This window comes from Mobula hypostoma, chromosome 2, assembly GCF_963921235.1.
Source record: "Mobula hypostoma chromosome 2, sMobHyp1.1, whole genome shotgun sequence".
Lineage (NCBI taxonomy): Eukaryota > Metazoa > Chordata > Chondrichthyes > Myliobatiformes > Myliobatidae > Mobula > Mobula hypostoma.
In genome coordinates this window covers 175,879,088-175,899,483 of record NC_086098.1, presented here as the reverse complement: position 1 = coordinate 175,899,483, position 20,396 = coordinate 175,879,088, and the positions used below count along the sequence as shown (strand labels likewise).

The 20,396-nt window shown below is 41.3% G+C and overlaps 1 protein-coding gene across 2 annotated transcripts in view; it reads left to right on the top strand.

Annotated features, from left to right (window-relative positions):
* pigu (phosphatidylinositol glycan anchor biosynthesis, class U) overlaps positions 1 to 20,396 on the top strand; it is a 66,155-nt gene that overhangs the window by 33,369 nt on the left and 12,390 nt on the right. For both annotated transcript variants that reach the window (XM_063041123.1, XM_063041122.1), the window contains exons 6-8: positions 12,051 to 12,151; positions 14,648 to 14,745; positions 19,803 to 19,957. In XM_063041123.1, coding sequence (XP_062897193.1) covers positions 12,051 to 12,151; positions 14,648 to 14,745; positions 19,803 to 19,957 — 354 coding nt within the window. The remainder of the gene's footprint in view (positions 1 to 12,050; positions 12,152 to 14,647; positions 14,746 to 19,802; positions 19,958 to 20,396) is intronic.

The window sequence follows — 20,396 nt, the reverse complement described above, 5'->3', positions numbered from 1 at the left end:
TTTCATAATTTACTGGCATAATTTACATATTACTATTTAACTATTTATGGTTCTATTACTATTTTTTATTATTATGGAGCAACTGTAACGAAAACCAATTTCCCCCGGGATTAATAAAGTATGACTATGACTACTTGTCCACAAGTGAAATAATAACTTTTTATGCATCCAGCTAACTAACAAAATGCTGGAGGAACTCAACAGGTCAGGCAGCATCTATAGTGAGGAATGACCATTTGACATATCAAGCTGAGGACCCTTTATCAGGAATGATCGTCCCCACTTGACCCAAAACCTCAACTCTTTATTCCTCTGCGTAGATATTGCCTGACCCTGTCAAGTTTCTCCAGCATTTTATGAGGGTTGCTCTGGATCTCCAGCACCTGCAGAATATCTTATGTTTATGATTTATAGCCATTAGACAATTTATTTTAAGTGTTTCAGCAAATTGTTCTTTTCTGATTTGGTTCTAAGCTGTCAGACTATTGAACATTAAAAACATTCACGGATGATAGAAAAATGGAGGGAAGGTTTAAATTGATCTTGGAATAGGTTATTGTAGCTGGCTGTACAGCTTCCTCTCAAAGTTCATTCTGTAATGGCACAGCACTGTGGGCTGCAGGGCCTGTACTGTGTTGTAATGGTCTATGATCTGAAAAAATCAAGTGGTAATAGTGTAATTGCATTTTCAAATATCCTTGAAACTTGGTTACCCACCCCTGCAGTTAGTATTATATAAGTTGTGAGTGCTCTGCTGAAATAAGATAACAAATGCATCCTTTTTGTCAGTTAAGGAGAACTTTTTGTCTCCGTAATTTGCTTCAAGCATTCCATCTTGGTACATTGTAGGAAAAGAAGTCAATGTTCAATGACTTCAGGGTACTGACTGTCATCCAATGGAATTGAGTGACTGTTAAATTTAGAAGAAGCTGCCAGATAATCATGTTTATGGAACAAATTGTGCAGAGTATTTGAAATGAACGCCTGAGGAAGGAACTAAGACAATTGACCAAAAGTGAAGCAATCAATTGGTGCTGGAAATGTGTCAAGTTAAAAGCTCAAAGCAGGGCTTACATTTCCATTCTTACCTCCATAGGCATCTCAGAGCTCTTTAAACCATTTATACTACAACTGTAATATAGGAAGCATAAATCCATATTCCCCTCAGCAAATTTCCACAGCAATGTGCTAAATGCTTACAAGAAAATTGTTTTGTTTTTGTGGGATAAATATTGACAAGGACACCACGCAGTTCTACAGAATAGAATGATCTGTGTTTGGCCTCAAGGTCTTTTCTATCCACGTACATGTCCAAATTGTTTTAAACATTGTTATTGTAGCTGGCTCTACAGTAGTGGTTGCCAACCGGTCGATCTTTGAGACTTTCCCAGTAGATCCCGAAAAAAAAAAGAAAAAAGAAATACACAAATACATTATGCCTGATAAACTTTTTGATGCAAATATGTAGTAACTTCTACTTTGAAAAAGGACCACTCGACAACTTCATGCCCAAAAGGAACAATTTTATCTAGGACGGTAATATGATATTCGCATACAGAGGTTTTCACTAATGCGCACCGGGCAGAAAAGACCGGAAGGAAAACCCCGCAACCCCAGAAACAATCTCTCTTTACAAACAGCTTTCCGTAGTGGGAGTATTGCTATATTACCATGGTCCTAATTGGTATTAACTTATCTTTATAATGCTCACATTACAACGCCTCTCCCCCTTCAAATTCCAACATTCCCCAAATGTAAAAGAAATGGGAAACAAAGACGGTGTCATTAGCTTGCGTACCCCTGAAACTTATACTAGTGTCTCAGTAACAGTTTACCAATACCAGGAAAGTTGAGGAGCTGAAATTGGGGTTGAAGGCCCAGCAAACATGCTACTCAGAGGACGTGGATCGATAAGTGTTAAAGGACTTGTCACCCTGTGAGTATTTTTCACGACTGTTTGATGAATCCCTGGATGTAATGCAAACAGCTCAGTTTGTTGTATTTATCAGAATGGCTTTCCAGGATTTTACAATAAATGACTTCCTCACTCTTTTGCACTTAAAGGAGAGAATGAGAGGTGAGGATATTTACAATGAGTTTTAAAAAAATGTCTGTGAAAATTACATCCCCATTCATAAACTGGTGGCAATTACTACAGATGGGGCCCCAGCAATGCGCGGTGTGCACGTTGGTTTTATAGTACTGTGCCATAATGACCCTGATTTTCCCGACTTCCTGAATTATCACTGTGTGATTCATCAGCAGGCCTTGGCTGGGAAGGTCATGGACTTTTCTCATGTAATGACACTGGTGGTCAAACTGATAAACTTGATTCGAGCAAAAGTGCTTCAGCACCGCTTATTCAAGGCATTATTGGATGAGCTCGATGCCGCTATGACCTGTTTGATATGCTAGTTACAGTGTTTTCTTGGTTGAATTAATTTGAAAGTTTGACAAAAGCATTTTATTTAATTAAAATACAATTAGCCCAAATAAAGGGCCTCAAGTTGGAAGTACAATCTGAGCTGTTTATTTCTCTAAGCGGTTTAGTAGGTCGATCTTGCTTTTCACTAAGGCCTAGGTAGGGGATCTTGCGTTTAAAAAGGTTGGTGACCACTACTCTACAGGTTCCTCTCAAAGCTTATTCTGTATATGCACTATCCTCTGTGTAGAAAAAGTTGCCCTTCAGCTCTCTATTAATTGTTTCTTTTCTTGAAATGTGTGTCCTCGAGACACGCTGGAAATAGTTCTAGTCCTTTGAAATTGTATCTATTACGTTTGCTCTTGGAGGCATGCAGGGAACCTTGTTTTAACCTCAGGGAACATCTACATTCCTTCATACCTGGATAAATTTCTGTTCTAGTTACTAGATGACTCTGATACATCAACGTCTTTGCATCCTTTGTCCTGTCCAACACTTTAAGTTGCCATGTTGCACATCTGAATGGAAAATCCTACAACAAGTGTGGGTATGATCCAGCCCATCACAGGTAAAGCCCTCCCAACCATTGAGCACATCTACATAAAACGCTGAGACAGGAAAGCAGTGTCCATTATCAAGGACCCCACCACCCAAGACATGCTCCCTTCTTGCTGCTGCCATTGGGAAGGTGGTACAAAATCCTCAGGACTCTCACTACCAGGTTGAGGAACAGTTATTACCCTCAACCATCAGGCTCTTGATCCAAGGGACAAAACTTCACTCAACTTAATTTGCCTCGTTGCTGAAATGCTTCCACAACGAATGGCCTCACTTTCAAGGACTCTTCATCTCATGTTCTCGATCTTTATTGCTCATTTATTAATTATTATTTTTGTATTTGGGCAGTTTGTTGTCTAATGCTGTCTGGTTGAACACCCTAATTGGGTAGTCTTTCATTGATTCTGTTAAGGTTATTATTCTAAAGATTTATTGAGTATGCCCACAAGAAAGTGAATCTTAGGGTTGTATATAGTGACATGTATGTATTTTAATGAAATGTACAAACGTTTGTACTTTAACTTTGCTTCTTTCTCTACCATGGTGCAATTCCCTCTTGCAATTTTCACTTGTGCTATCTCCTGCTTTATTTCTGACTACTATCTCTACAGATCAAAGCATCTACTGCTCAACTTGGGTGTTGCAGTTTTCATTTTCAAATATTGTTAGGGCTTGTAAGTTTTGCTTGACCAAGACTTCGCATAATTAAAAAAACACCAGCAACTGATGTTGTATGTCTAAACACGCAGACTGGAACTCCTCTCCTTAAGTATTGCTGAATCCTTATTTGTTTGCTTAAGCTTTGGCGGATGCCTACAAGATGAGAATTTTTTCTACTTCATACCATGTGTCATTTACAGTACATATATTTAAAACCAAGATATTGGTCTCTTCAATTTAACCTCCTACGGAAGGGCAGGAGATGATAGTCAGTTCCGGAGTGCCTAGGTGCAACTCAAGTAGCAGCAGTACCCTCAATGGATATGATTAAGTATTCCTATTTCAGCCTGATACAGCTAAAAAGCACAACTGCTTCCAAGGTCAGTACAGTCAACAAAGATGTCTTAATATGTTTAAATGAAGTATTGCTGCTTAAGACCGACGGAAACAACACCAATTGTGGTCGGAAACGCCCACGTAGGATACCTAGGAGGAAGCACAGGTGTAGAGCGGGGTTATAAGTGCGTTTAAAGAAATGGGGTTTTTTAAACTCCCTATACCGACTACCTTGCTGGGAAATGTGTAGTCTCTGGTGAATAAAATTGATCTCAGAGCTAGGGTGCTGAATCAGAGGGACATTAGGACCTCATGTGTCCTTTGTTCCAGGGAATCCTGGTTAACTCCTTCTGTACCGGATGCAGTGATTCAGATCAACGGGTTTACTATACAACATCAGGATAGATCTATAGAGTCTCTCAAAAGCAGAGGTGGAGGAGTATGTCTCATGATCAACTCTTCTTGGTACACAAATATATCATAAATATAAATATGCTGTCCCAATTCTGCTCACCAGACATGGAATATCTAGCAGTAAAATGCCGTCCTTTTTACCTACCATGAGAGTTCTCTGGGTCATTTTGGTAGCAGTTTACATTCCACCTCAGGCCAATGTCAAGCAGGCTTTAGATAATCTGAGCAATGGAAACAACATGCACAAAACAGTGCACCCTAACGCCTTCACCATCGTTTTAGGAGATTTTAACCAGGCCAGTCTGAAAAAAAATCACTAAGCAACTACCATCAATAGATCACTTGCAATACCAGAGGAAACAGCACACTGGACCATTGCTACACCACCATCAAGAATGCCTACTGTGCTATTCCACGCCCTCACTTCAGGAAGTCTGATCACCTAGCTGTACTTCTACTCCCTGAGTATAGGCAGAGGCTGAAGACTGCAGCACCAGCAGTGAGGGCCAAGAAGGTTTGGACAAGAGAAGCACAAAAGGACTGCTTTGAATTGATGGACTGGATTCTATTCAGGGATTCATCTTCGAACTTGGATGAGTATGCTGCAGTTGTTACCGACTTCATTAAAACCTGTGTGGATGAGTGTGTGCGTACAAAGTCTTGCTGTACATTCCCAAATCAAAAGCTGTGGCTGAACCAGAAGGTACATTGTCTGCTGAAGGCTAGATCTGTGGCATTCAAGTCTGGCAACCCAGGCCTGTACCAGAAAACTAGCTATGATTTGCGGAAGGCTATTTCAAGGGCAAAGAGACAATTTTGTACGAGGTTGGAGGCAACATTGGAAGTACGGAAACTCTGGCAGGGTCTGCAAGACATTGCTTCCTACAAAACGAAACCCAACAGCGTGAATGGCAGCGATGCTTCACTACCAGATGAACTCAACGCCTTTTATGTAGGCTTTGAAAGGGAGAACACTACAGCTGTGAAGATCCCTGCTGCACCTGATGACCCTGTGATCTCTGTCTCAGAGGCTGATGATAGGCTGTCTTTAAAGAGAGTGAACCCTCGAAAGACGGAAGGTCCTCATGGAGTACCTGTTAAGGGTCTGAAAACCTGTGCCAATAAACTGGTGGGAGTATTCAAGGACATTTTCAACCTCTCACTGCTATGGGCGGAGGTTCACACACTTGCTTCAAAAAGGCAACAATTATACCAGTGCCTAAGGTGAATAATGTGGGCTGCCTTAATGACTATCATCCGGTAGCACTCACATCGACAGTGATGAAATGCTTTGAGAGGTTGGTCATGACTAGACTGAACTCCTGCCTCAGCAAGGACCTGAACCTGTTACAATTTGCCTAGCACCACAATAGATCAATGACAGACACAATCTCAATGGCTCTCCACACGGATTCAGACCACCTGGACAACACAAACACCTACGTCAGGATGCTGTTCATCGACTATAGCTCAGCATTTAACATCATCATTCCCACAATCCTGATTGAGAAGTTGCAGAACCTGGGCCTCTGTACCTCCCTCTGCAATTGGATCCTCAACTTCCTAACCAGAAGATCACAATTTACGTGGATTGGTGATTACATCTCCTCCTCACTGAGGATCAACACTGGTGCACCTCAAGGGTGTGTGCTTAGCTCACTGCTCTACTTTCTATATAAACATGACTGTATGGCTAGGTATAGCTCAAATACTGTCTACAAATTTGCTGATGATGCAGTCATTGTTGGTAGAATCTCAGATGGTGATGAGAGGGCCTACAGGAGTGAGATATACCAACTTGTGGAATGATGCAGCAGCAACAACCTGGCACTCAATGTCAGTAAGATGAAAGAGCAGATTGTGGACTTCAGGAAGGGCAAGATGAAGGAACGCATACCAATCCTCATAGAGGGATCAGAAGTGGAGAGAGTGAGCAGTTTCAGATTCCTGGGTGTCAAGATCTCTGAGGATCTAACCTGGTCCCAACATATCGATGTAGTTATAAAGAAGGCAAGACTGCAGCTATACTTTATTAGGAGTTTGAAGAGATTCAGCATGTCAACAAATACACTCAAACACTTATATAGTTGTACCATGGAGAGCATTCTGACAGGCTGCATCACTGTCTGGTATAGAGGGGCTACTGCACAGGACCGAAAGAAGCTGCAGAAGGTTGTAAATCTAGTCAGCTCCATCTTGGGTACTAGCCTACAGAGTACCCAGGACATCTTCAGGGAACGGTGTCTCAGAAAGGCAGCATCCATTATTAAGGGCCTCCAGCACCCAGGGCATGCCCTTTTCTCACTGTTACCATCAGGTAAGAGGTCCAGAAGCCTGAAGGCACACACTCAGCGATTCAGGAACAGCTTCTTCCCCTCTGCCATCTGATTCCTAAATGGACATTGAATCTTTGGACACTACCTCACTTTTTTTTTATATACAGTATTTCTGTTTTTGCACATTTTTTAAATCTATGTATACTGTAATTGATTTACTTGTTTATTTACTTTTTTAAAATTTTATCATTATTCTTACTTTTTATTCTCTGCTAGATTTTGTATTGCATTGAACTGCTGCTAAGTTACAAATTTCACGACATATGCCAGTGATAATAAACCTGATTCTGAGTGGTGGGCATACAGCGATACAGAAATAGTGTGGGGTAGAGAGTGGATTCCCTCGTACAACCCTGTCACTCCCAAGGTATAAAATCACAAAATTACACAAATCATAATGTGTGTAATTTTGAAAATGATAAACCTCCTTAAAATTAGCTTTTTTTACACAACTAAAATTTATATATTTATTGAGATACACCATGGAATAGGCCCTTGGCACTTCGAGCTGCCCGCCCAATGACCCCCAATTTAACCCTAGCCTAATCACAGGACAATTTACAATGACCAATTAACCTATCAACCGGTCTGACTTTGGACTGAGGGAGGAAACCAAAGCACCCGTACAAAACCCACATGGACATGGGGAAAATGTACAAGTTCCTCACTGACTGCAGTGGGAATTGAACCTGGGTTGCTGGTACTGTAAAGCGTTGTGCTAACCACTGCGTTACCATACCACCTTGTTGTTCTGTATCTGAGAAAAGTTTGGGCCACCTGCAGGTGAGACTATGTGAGCAAAGGCAAACAAGGAAATGGTCCCAGGAACTTGATGTTGCCTTAATCTTCTTAGGTCGGTATTTGCTTATTTTACTTGTTACCAATTCTCTAATTAGCAGTTGTTGCCAACTGATGGTAAACTAACAGGTGAAGCAAGTGATTAGGAGGACAAATGTTATGAAAGCTTTTATTATGAGGGAATTTGATTAGAAGAGTAAGGAAGCCTTATTGTAATTGTGAAAATTGGGGAAATCACACCAGTGGTATTGTGCACAGTTTTAGACTCCTTGGCATAGAGCAGAGGTTCCCAACGTTTTTTCATGGCATGGAGCCTTACCATTAACTGAAGGATCCATGAATCCCAGATTGGGAACTACTGGTATAGAGGGAATGCAACAATGGATCACCAACACACATCGAAGTTGCTGGTGAACGCAGCAGGCTGAGGTGTAGGAAGAGGTGCAGTCGACATTTCAGGCCGAGTCCCTTCGTCAGGACTAACTTCGTCAGGATGGATGGATCACCAGTCTAGTTCCAGGATGACATGTTTGCAGTACGAAGGAGTGACTGAGTAGAAAGAAACTGTACTTTTTGTTGTTTAGAAGGATGTGAGAAACAATGTTTTTATTTATTTTATTTGGAGATGCAGCGCGGAACAGGCCCTTCTGGCCCAGTGAGCCGTGTCACCCAGCAATCCACCTATTTAATCCTAGCCTAATCACAGGACAATTTACATTGAGCAAATAACCTGCCATCAGGTATGTCTTTGGTCTATAGGAGGAAAACAATACATACACAGGAAGAACATACAAACTTTCTTACAGAGGACGCCGGAATTGAACTCTGGACTCCGCCCCGAACTGTTATAGCGTGGCACTAACCACTGTGCTACCGTGGATGTTCTTAAAGGTTAGGTGCAGGAAAGATGTTTCTGCTGATTGATGTCTAGAACCAGCAGGTACAACGTGAGAACTAGTAATAAGCCATTTAAAGCTGAGGAGAAGCTCAGTATTGTGTTAATTTAAAACAAAGTTTTAGATATTTTGGCATTAAGGGAATTGGGGGATAGGGTGATAGTGCGGGAACATAGCATTGATGTGGAAGGTCACCCTTGATCTTGTTGAACGGAGGAGCATACTCAAAGGACCATAAGGTCTACTCCAGTTAATCTTGTTGAATCTTACTGTTGATGATTCTGTGGCCTTTAATTTCAATCCTCTGTACAGACTTAGTCCTTCTTGTTCAGCATTGTTATAGAGTCATACAGCATGGATACAGCCCATTCAGTCCACCAATCCGTGATGATCAGTGGGCACCCGTCCATATTAACATAGAGAAGATATTAATCCCATATTCCATCAATTGGCCCTTCCTTCAATGTGCTGATAGTTCCAGTGCTCAGCTGGACAACTGTTAAATGGACTCTATTTCCACCACTACCCTGGTACAACCGTACAATCAGTACAACCAGATACCCACTGCTCTTTTGGTTTAAAAGGCCCCCCTCAGATCCACAAGTAATCTCTCGCCCCTTACCTTAAATCTATGTCCTCTAGTTTTATTCACCTCTGCTGAAGTGAAAAGATTCCTGCAATCTTACCCTAGCTGTACCTCTTATCATTTTATATCTCTGAGTTTGTATTTGTTGATCAAGTTCACATCTCCTATACCAATTCTCTGATTGCTCATCTCTGCTGTTTCAAAATGAGCTACCATGAGTCGACAGAGAAACCTGACAAGGGTCCAGAGCAAGAGTGTAACCTAGAAGCTAGAGCCAAGTTATGTTGGACTGATGTCAGGAAACACTTCTATGCACAAAGGATGACAGGAAATTGAAATTTTTCCTTCAAAAAAATTTCTCTCGAGGTTGCATGGTACATGACCATTTTAGCATTAAAACTAAAGGATATTTGTTAGGCAAGGAAATTAGAGTAACAGAACCAATATGGATAGTTGCTAAGATCTGGAACGAATGGCAGATTAGCTTCACTGTTGGGTTAGCATAGAACTAGGGGACATAGCCTCAAAATGTGGGGCAGTAAATTTCGGATGGAGATAAGGGAGGAATTGCTTTTCCCAAAAAGTAGTGAATCTGTAGAATTCTCTGCCCAATGAAGCAGTGGAGGCTACCTCAGTAGATATATTTAAGACAAGGTTAGATGGATTTTTGCATAGTAGGGGAGTTGAGGGTTATGGGCAAAAGGCAGTTAGGTGGCGAAGAGTCCATGGTCAGATCAGTGGTGATCTTATTGAATGGAGGAGCAGGTTCAACAGGGCAGGTGGCCTACCCCTGCTCCTTGTTCTTATGTTCAAGGAGTTGAGTGGACTTTATTATAAGCATTTTGCACCTTTTATACAGCAACATCTGATCAACAAAAAAAGCCTCAAAAAAGATGGTTTGCCAGCTGTGTTATCTTCCTGCTGTGACTTTATTCTCTGAAGAAGTGTAGTATGAATCAGAATCAGGTTTAATATCATTAGTATACAGTATGTCATGAAATTTGTTGTTTTGCTGCAGCAGTAGACTGCAATAATAATAAAAATCAATAAATTACAATGAGAAAAAATATATATGCACACAATTATAATTAAACTAGAAGTGCAAAAATAGTGAGATAGTGTACATGGGTTCATTGTCCATTCAGAAATCTGATGGCAGAGGGGAAGAAGCTCAAGTCATGTTTGTCATTTAACTACATACATGTACACTGTGAAACGAGACAACGTTTCTCTGGACCAGGGCGCAAAGCACAGTAATACATGTAACATGCAATAACTTAGGAAAGTAAGGATAAAATCAGCAGATGAATCACACGTAAATAACAAACTAAAGTGCATAAATTAAATATTGTAAGGTATAGAACAGATTAACCAGTGACACTTCAAATACGATGCGGCAGGGATGTATTGCTAAAGGCCTGAGGGAAGAAACTGTTTCCCATCCTGACCGTTCTTGTTTTTATGCATTGGAGTGCCTGATGGTAGAAAGCCAAAGAGAGGATGCTGGATGGATGAGTAGGATCGTTGATAATACTAAGGGCCCTGCGTACGCAGTGTTCCTAATAAACGTCCCCAGTGGATCGTAAGGAGACCCCCAATGAACCTTTCTGCCATTCTCACAGTCTGTAGGGACTTGTGGTCTGTTGCTCGGCTGCCCCCAAACCAGATGGGGATATAACTGGTCAGGATGCTCTCAACGGTGCTCCTATAAAATTCAGTTAAGATAGGGAATTTTAGGGTTCTGAAAACATTGACTGGGTGTCTTCATGCTCCTGTTTATTGATTATTCATGCTGAATCAAAATTCGAAAGGCCATCTGTGTTTAATTTGACATAATATAACTAATACAATAGAAGACTTGGACAGATTAGGAGAATGGGCAAAAAAGTGGCGGATGGAATACAGTGTTGGAATGTGTGTGATCATGCACTTTGGTAGAAAGAATAAAAGCATAGACTATTTCTAAACCAGGAAAAAAATTCAAAAATCTGGGGTGCAAGGGGACTTGGGAGTCTTCATGCAGGCTTCCCTAAAGGTTAACTTGTAGGTTGAGTTGGGGGTGAGGAAGGCAAGCGCCATGTTAGCATTTGTTTCGAGAGAACTGAAATATAAAAACAAGGGATGTATTGCTGAGGCTTTATAAGGCACTGGTGAGGTCTCACCTGGAGTATTATGAGCAGTTTTTCTTAGAAAGGATGTGCTGACACTGGAGTAGGTTCAGAAGGAGGTTCATGAAAGTGATTCCAGGAATGAAAGACTCCTCGTATGAGAAGTGTTTGAAGGCTCTGGGCCTTTACTTGCTGGAATTTAGAAGAAAGAGCGGGTGCTTATTGAAACCTATTAAATGTTGAAAGACCTAGATAGAGTGGATATGGAGGGGATATTTCCTCTTGTGTATGAATCTTGGACCAGAGGGCACAGCCTCAGAATAGAGGATTGACCTTTTAGATTGCAGATGAAGAGGTTTCTTGCTCTGACTCCTCATCTTTTTTTCTCCAATCCTGATGAAGGGTCTCGGCTCAAAACATTGACTACTCTTTTCCATAGATGCTGCCTGGGATGCTGAATTCCTCTAGCATTTTAAGTGTGTTGCATGAACAGGAGTTTCTTTAGCCAGAAGGTAGTGAATCTGTGGAATTTGTTGCCACAGGAAGTCATTGGGTATATTTAAGATTGATCATTCAGGGCGTGAAAGGTTACGGGGAGAAGGTGGGAGATTGGGACTGAGAGGGACATGGATCAGCCATGATGAAATAGCATGGGCTAAATAGCCTAATTCTGCTTCTATGTCTTGTGGTCTATAAGTAAGAAAATATCAGATACTAATGTAGACTAAACCAATTTGGATCATCTCCATGTCAGGCAAAAATGGAATACCATAATCATGAATTAACAAGCATTCAGAAGTTATATTTGTTAACATTATTTTCACTTATTCAAATAAGGTCATGCTCGGGATTGTTGTTTGTGCACAGGACTGAACAATGTGATGAACTCTGTCCCTCATGGTTGCTGCATATAAACAGCTCTGTTTTCTCTTCCAGTTACCTCCTGAATCCATTCACTGTGCTCACCTGTGTGGCAAAATCAACCTGTGCGATCAACAATGCAATCGTTGCCATTTTTATTTTAGCCACCGTGAAAGGTGAGAATTGCTTATTTCTTTGTCAGTCACGCAATATGCAATATCTATTTCTTGGCAGTTGATCAGTTGTACGTAATCATAAGCTGAGATGAATTTAAACACCAGAGATCCTGCAGCTGTTGCATATCTTGGAACACATGCAGAATGCCGGAGGAACTCAGCAGGTCAGGCAGCATCTGTGGAGAGGAATAAACAGTCGAAAGTTTGGCGTGAGGCCCTTCAGCGGGGCAGTAAAGGAAGGGGGAAGAAGCCAGAATAAGAAGGTGGTGGGGTCGGGGGGTGAAGGAATACAGACTGGCAGGTGATAGGTGAGACCAGATGAGGGGGAAAGTAGGGGGGATGAACTAAGAAACTGGGAGGTGATAGATGGAAAAGGTAAAGGGCTAAAAAAGAACAAATCTAATAGAAGACAGTGGACCATGGGAGAAAGGAAAGGAAAAGGGTGGTGATGAGCAGTTGAGGAGAAGAGAACTGGTAAGAGGGGAGCCAGAATTGGAAATGGAAAAGGAGAAGTGGGGTGGGGGAGAGTGAGAAATCAATTTTCATGCAGTCAGGTTGGAGGGTGCCCAGAGGGAATATGAGGTGTTCCTCCTCCAACCTGAGAACATCCTCATCATAGCAGTAGAGGAGACCATGGACATATGTTTGAATGGGAATGAGAATATGTCCATGGTCTCCTCTACTGCTATGATGAGGATGTTCTCAGCTTGGAGGAGGAACACCTCATATTCTCATTCCCATTCAGACATATGAGGTGTTCCTCCAACCTGAGAACATCCTCATCATAGCGGTAGAGGAGACCATGGACATATGTCTGAATGGGAATGAGAAGGTGAATTGAAATAGTAGCCACTGGGAAATCCTGTCTTCAGTGCCGGACGGCACAAAGATGCTTGAGGAAGCAGTCCCCCAATCTACGTTGGGCCTCACTGTTGTAGAGGAGGCCACACCAGGAGCACAGGATTTACCTGTTATTCTCTGAATGCTGGTGCCACTTAAAATTTCATTAAGGTGAGGTAATAATAAATCAAATTAAATTGGTTTAAATTGGTGGAATTGCAGAGATGAGGGAAGAAGTAGCCTTTGATGTGATATTTTAGTTGTCTCACCTTACTCATAAAATCTTGACAGAGACCCACTTCATCGGGGTTGGTGACAAAAGCTGTTATCCCGGTATTGAAGCTGGATGCAGGTGTTGTAGGTTCCTCCCGCATTACAAAGATGTGCTAGAGGGTGGGTTACGGGCCATAGTAACTTATGCATCTGTGGGTATGTGGAGAATAGTAAGCGTACGAGGGAAAATAACCTACAGTGGAAGAATGGGTTTGGTGGGGTCGCTTTGAAAGCCAGCATGGACTCGCTAATGTTATAAGGTTGGCTTGGTTAAATTTGTGATTCCTTCTTGTCTCTACTACAATAAGAATTGGTCTTTAACCTCTTTTGGTCAATCAGGGCTCCCTCTCTGCTATATCAGCATTCAGTAGCCACTTTCTGTACAGGAGTGTATCTGATAAAGTGACCATTGAGTGTATGTGTGTGGTCTTCTGCTGCTGTAGCCCATCCACTTCAAGGTTCAACATGTGCCTTTAGAGATGCTCTTCTGCACACCAAACCACTGTGTGACTAATGAAGATCAATGAGGGAGATGCAATGGGAAGAAAATGGTAACATTCAACCTGTGAGCATAAAATCAATCTCAGATGTCACCTAAGACATCTAGCTTGGCAAACACAAAAGATTCTACAGATGCTGGAAATGCAGAGCAGCATACACAAAATGCTGGAGGAACACAGCAGGCCAGGCAGCATCTATGGAAAAGTACAGTCAATGTATTGGGCCAAGACCCTTTGGCAGGACATTTAGTTTGGCTATTAGTTATGATAGACAGAGACAGACTGAATAAGTGATCTGTTTTACTTAGGAGAGAGTTCAATGTCTAGGAAACAGGAGAGTGTTGAGGAAAAATATTCTCACACTAAGATAAGCAGGCATTTGAAAGGCAGTGCAGACAAAAGCTCTCACCACATTTCAGAAGTAGCTGAGTGAGCACTTGAAGAACATTCACCTGCAAGGATCAAGTATCAACTTTCAAGGCTGGAGCGTCAACTTTATTCAGCATATACTGTATACTCAGTGCCCATGTTATAGGTATCAACTGTGTGTTTTATATGTTCGTGGTCTACTGATGCCATTTAGGAGGGGAAATGGAAAGTAAATATACAAAGCATTTCATATTTTGGAATAAAGCATTTAATTGTTCAAATAATGGAAAGAAAATTAAGAATCTGAAATGAGAATGCAAAATACTTCATTGCAATAAGCTAGTATCTTGGGAGATGTGTATTTGATCTAACCTTGCAGAGTCCTTTGAAAATGTTTTCAAAACATTGACTTTTCTTGTTGTGTTCTGTGTATTGTTCAATAAGGCAGCATTTTAAAATTGTCTGGAGCTTTCAAATGTCTCTCAAATTGAATCAACCTGTTTTCTGATTTCAGGAAATGCCTTTATTAGTGCGATATTCTTGTCCTTGGCTGCATACCAATCTTTGTATCCCATGGCATTGTTTGCCCCTGCCTTGCTGTACCTAGCACAGGTGATGTATTTTTAATCAGCGATTTCTTATGACTGATAGGTTTTTAATACAGCCAATTCCTTTCCCGAAAGGTTCATGAACAGCCCCTGAGGTGGTAATGGGTTAGTTAAACTGTGTGTAATGTGGTCTATGACCTGTAGACAAGAGCACAGTCAAGTTCAAAGTCTAAGCTGCGCTGTACTACATAAAGGCTGTGCTGGACCTACAATAATTATGCTTAGACAGCATAAGCATACTCAAGTGCATGTTAGCACATTAAGTGAAGAATGGCTTGTCATGCACTCCTGAATCAGTGTTTTTGGGAAAGAATGTTGGACTATTTGTTTATACAATACTGTGCAAAAGTCTTAAGCACATATATGTAGCTAGGGTGCCTAAGACTTTTACACAGTACTGTGGTAATTTTATGTATGGCACTGTACTGCTGCAAAAAAAAAATTCCCGACGTATGTGAGTGATGATAAACCTGATTCTGATATGGGTGTCTATTGTGGACTGAGAGTGGGAAGGGGGCAGGGAGAGGAGAGTCATGGTTGTGAAAAGGGGAAGGGAGAGGGGAGGGAGCAGGAAGCACCAGAGAGACATTTTGTAATGATTGATAAATCAATTGTTTGGAATTAAGTGACTGCCTGGTGTCTCAGGGCTGGGTGTGTCTGCAACTGCACCAACCCCCTGCATCTGGCAGTCCTTCGCTGCCACCTGTCCCACATCCCTCCTGCGCACTCTGCCCTCACCATTCCCAGCATCCTTTGCTTTTGCCAGATTTACAAACTCACTCCCCGAGGGCTCCACATTGACAAATATAGTACTGTGCAAAAGTCTTAGGCACCCTAAATATATATATATATGTGTGTCTAAGAGTTTTGCACAGTACTATATATTAAAAGTTTTCCACATTTAATGCCCTGATTTTTAAAAACATTTCAATTAGCTAGCATGAATTGAAAAAAACAATTTATTTTTAAAAGTTATTTCAGCAATATAGACTTGAATCCCTGTTATTATGATACATTATTGATTAGAAATTAAATTTTTAAACCTACCGTGTGTGGTCAGTTAAGACCATAAGTCAGAGGAGTGTAATTAGGCCATTCAGTGCATCGAATCTTCTCCACCATTGGATCATGGCAGATTTATTTTTCCTCTCACCCCCATTCTCCTGCCTTGTCTCCATACCCTTTGACGTCCTTGCTAATCAAGAATCTATCAACTTCCACGTTAAATATACCCAGTGACTTGGCCTCCACAGCTGTCTGTGGCAATAAATTCCAATGATTCATCACCCTCTGGCTAAAGTATCTCCTCCTCATCTCTGTTCTAAATGGACATCGTTCTATCCCGAGGCCGTGCTGTCTGATCCAGATTCACCCACTACAGGAAACATCCTCTCTGCATCCACTCTATCCAGGGCTTTCAATATTCAGTAGGTTTCAATGAGATCCCGTCGTTCTTCGAAACTCTTTTACTGAGTTGTCCATGCCAAGCAAGTCTTGGGATTGATCTTGGTTAGGTAATTTTAACCAATGCAAAGAATGTGTGTGGTGCAATTGGCTCCTTGTTTTTGGGCAAGTGATCAGAAACGATATTCCAGATTATACTCAGTGATGTTCTTGGGGATTAGCTGAGGGCAGCAGTACACCAATGACATAATATTTCTCTCTCTACCATTGACAAAGTTCAAAGTAAATTTATTATCAAAGTACAGATACGTCACCATAAACAACCTTGAGATTCATTTTTTTGTGGGCATTCACAGGAAAATAGTAAATACAATAGAATTTATGAAAAACTATAAATAACAAAGTCTGATAAGCAGTCAATATTTAAAAGAAAGCTGATCGTGCAAATAATGTGAAGAAGTAAATAAATAATACTGAGTTGTAAATTTTTTAAAAAGTGAACCGGTAGGTTGATGAATCAGTTCAGTGTTGAGGTGAGTGAAGTTATCCATGCCAGGTCAGGAGCCTGATATTTGTAGGGTAATAACTGTTCCTGACCCTGATCGTGTGGGACCTAAAGTTCCTGTACCTCTTCCCTGATAGTATTCGCCAGAAGAGAGCAAGAAGGGGTCTTTGGTGATGGATGCTGCTTTCATGTAGCAGTGCTGCTTGTAAATATGCTTTGCCTGTGATGGAATGGGCTGTCAAAGTAACTTGCTGAGGCCTGCTGAGATTAAGATTTCCTTATGATTTGAGATGCCACTGACTTCTGAGGTTTACGGAATTATGTATTAGCATTGACAGGCGAGATGGAGAAGAGAAAAAAGTTGAGGGAAAGATCTTCAGTTTGATGGACTGGATCCCTCTGAAGAATGAGGTTACAGAGATGTTAGTTGATATCATAATTTGGTTCCAGCAAGCTCCAGGGATGTTCATCAACTTAGCATTTGTAGCTTTGAATTAGACCATTTGGCCCATTGAGTCTCCTCTGCCATTTCTTCATGGCTGATCCATTTTCCCTCTCAGCCCCAATCTCTTGCCTTCTCCCTGTAACCTTGCATGCCCTGACTCATCGAAGATCGATCAACTTCTGCCTTATCTCAATAACCCTCATGTCCTGACAAATCAAGAATCTTTCAACCTCTACCTTAAATATGCCCAATGACGTGGCCCCCACAGCTGTCTGTGGCAGTGAATTCCACAGATTCACCACTCTCTGGTTAAAGAAATTCCTCCTCGTCTCCGTTCTAAAAGGACGCCTCTCTATTCTGAGGCTGTGTCCTCTGGTCTTAGTCTCCCCCTTGAATCACCTGCAAGGAGTTCTTTCCTTGTAGCTGGTTCCCTGTGTACCCTGCTTCCCGAGTTTAATCACTTGGGATGGCAGAGTAGAGCTACTGCCTCACAGTCCCAGTGATCCAAATTCAGTCCCAATCTGTGTGGAGTAAACATATCCTCCCTGCATCTGCGAGGGTTTCCCCTGACTGTTCCAGTTTCCTCCCTCATCCTAGACAAGCTGGTTAATTGGTCATTGTGAGTTGTCCCTTGTGTGGAAATGAATGGTAGAAGTGAGGGGAGTCGGTGGGAATGTGGGGGGGGGAGTGAAATTGGATTAGTTTAGGAATAGCGGAAATGATACTTGTTTGCTGTGAACAAAGAAGGCATAATTTTAAGGTGATTGGATAAAGTGTAGGGGAGGTGACAGAGGTAAGTTTTTTTTACACAATGAGCACATGGAACCTGGCAGGGGTGGTGGTAGAGGTAGCAACATTAGAGTCATTTAAGAGACTCTTAGATAGGCACATGGATGAAAGAAAAATGGAGGTATATGCAGGAGGAAAGGATTGAACTTGGAGTAGGTTAAAAATTCAGCACATCATGGGCCGAAGGGCCTGTATTGTGCTGTAATGTTCTATGTCCTAAAGCAGGGATTTCCATCCTTTTTATGACATGGACTAATATTATTAAGCAAGGGGTCCTTGGACCTCGGGTTGGGAACCTCTGCTCTAAAGGAAATACTGCCTTTAGCATGAAGTTAGCATTAGCTGACGAGCGAACACTTCCCTGGTGAGCAACTGGAAATGGCATTGTATGCACTAATAGTCAGGAGAATTGGGAGTTCAAAACTCATCTTCAGATTTAAGAACAACTTCTTCCTCACTGCTATCGGACTTCTGAACCAATCCCCTCTTTCTCACCCCCTTCCCGGTGGTACAGCTACATCTTTGTACTCTTAACTCCGCCTCTGTCAGTTACCCTGTTATTGTCACTTAAGGAATTCTTTTTGCCCTACTTTAGTCTTTGCATCATTCTGCTGTTTTTCACTTGTCGTTGTATTTATTATTACCACATGTACAGTTAACACTGTGAGCTTGATGTCAATAAGGAATTTCATTGCACCCTTGTGTACATAACGATGAGCTAATCTAGATCTGAATCATATGGAAAGGAAATGAATTTTAATATCAGAGGAGACAAATCCATTAAGTCTCATTAACCAGGCTCCCTTACCTTTTAAAGCAAATATCTGAGTAGATGCCATAAAATGGTGTGATAGAATTTTAAGAGACATTTAAGAACTTGCATTTTGACTAAATATGTCAATGACATTGAAAATAACTGCCCCCTTGACAGCCGAGTGATGCTCTTGTATTGATTCAAGATTCAAATTTATCCATCACATGTACATCAAAACATACAGTGACTGCGTTGTTTGTGTTAACTGCCAAAACACCCGGGGGTCTGCTTGGGCAAATTGATACAATATAATGGACCACTGAGTTTGAAAATGCAGATGTGCTTAGAAAAATCACATGCACTGTGTTTCCTCATAAAATATTTTCTCAATTCCAGATCCTGCTCTGTAGTTTAAGGATGTAACCATCGTTCCTATATTATTAGCTACTGCAGTGGATCTGAGGTACTATCTGAGCAAAATAAAAGAACCTTCATTCTGTCTCAAATGTACCTGAGCTAAAGGTCCTCCAAGCATATAGCAGCACTTTATCCAAGTGTTTGATGGCTTTGGGGCAGTACTCAATGGAGTTCTTAAAGTTGAAGAGGTTTCTCATTGAGATCTACAAAATACTGAAAGACCTAGATAAAGTGGACATGGAGGGAATGTTTCCGTTATTAGGAGAGTCTAAGATCCAAGGACACAGCCTCAGAGTAAAGGAGTCCCCTTTAGAGCAGAGATGAGGAATTTCTTCCTGCAGATAGTGCAGCAGTTTCCAATCTGGAGTCCACGGACCCCTCGGTAATGGTGGTGGGGGGGGGGTGGTTCATGGCATAAAAAACATTGGGACCCCCTGAGATAGAGGTTTAGCTGTGGAATTCATTGCCACAGAGGGCTGCGGAGGCCATCATTGGGAGTAGATGACAGAGCCTATTAGGTTCTTGATTGGAAAGTGGATTCAAGGTTACGGAGACAATGAAGCTGAGAAAAAAATTCAGCCGTGATTGAATAGTGGAGCTAATTTGATGGGCTGAATTGCCTAACTCTGCTTCTATATCTTGTGGTTGGAATATCCATACCATTTGCAGAAAACAGTATTTTTAAACATTTGGTGAAAAAGAGCACTCAAGTTATACCTAAAATTCTTTTTTTATATGTTGCTACAGAAAAACCATGTAACAGTGAGTCTCCATAGTACGACTTTCCTGGCACTTTTGCTCAAATATGCAGTCATGTTTATTGGCTGTTTGCTGATCAGCTTATGCTTGTCGTTTTTCTTACTGAGTTCGTGGAGTTTCATTCCCTCTACGTATGGCTTCATGTGAGTTTTTCTTTTTAAAAAATATTCTAAGACAAAGTGTCAGCTGATTTCTGAAATCATTACTTCCAAAATTATAGTCTTTTTTTTTACAGTAAGGTGTGTGGTAACAGCTGTTGCCTAAGGTTGAAAGGGAATGGAACAGACATTTGAGAGGCCAAGAAAACTCCTACAGGTTTTCAATCACCTTTACAATTGATTAACCTGTAAGAGGTAATGGGAACAAAGTGAACTTTTAAAGATATACCCACCTTACTGTCTAGCCGCCACAAGTCAGAAACAAAACGGAAATTCTCTTATTTAGAGTCTATGATCCTCACATTTAAGGCTGTTTAATCAAAGTTAAGCCTCCACTACTTAGACACCAGGGCACCATCTCAGTCAACCAATAGCCTCACCTGAGCCAAATTATATGTAGTCATTCATTTTCATCCTTGGATAT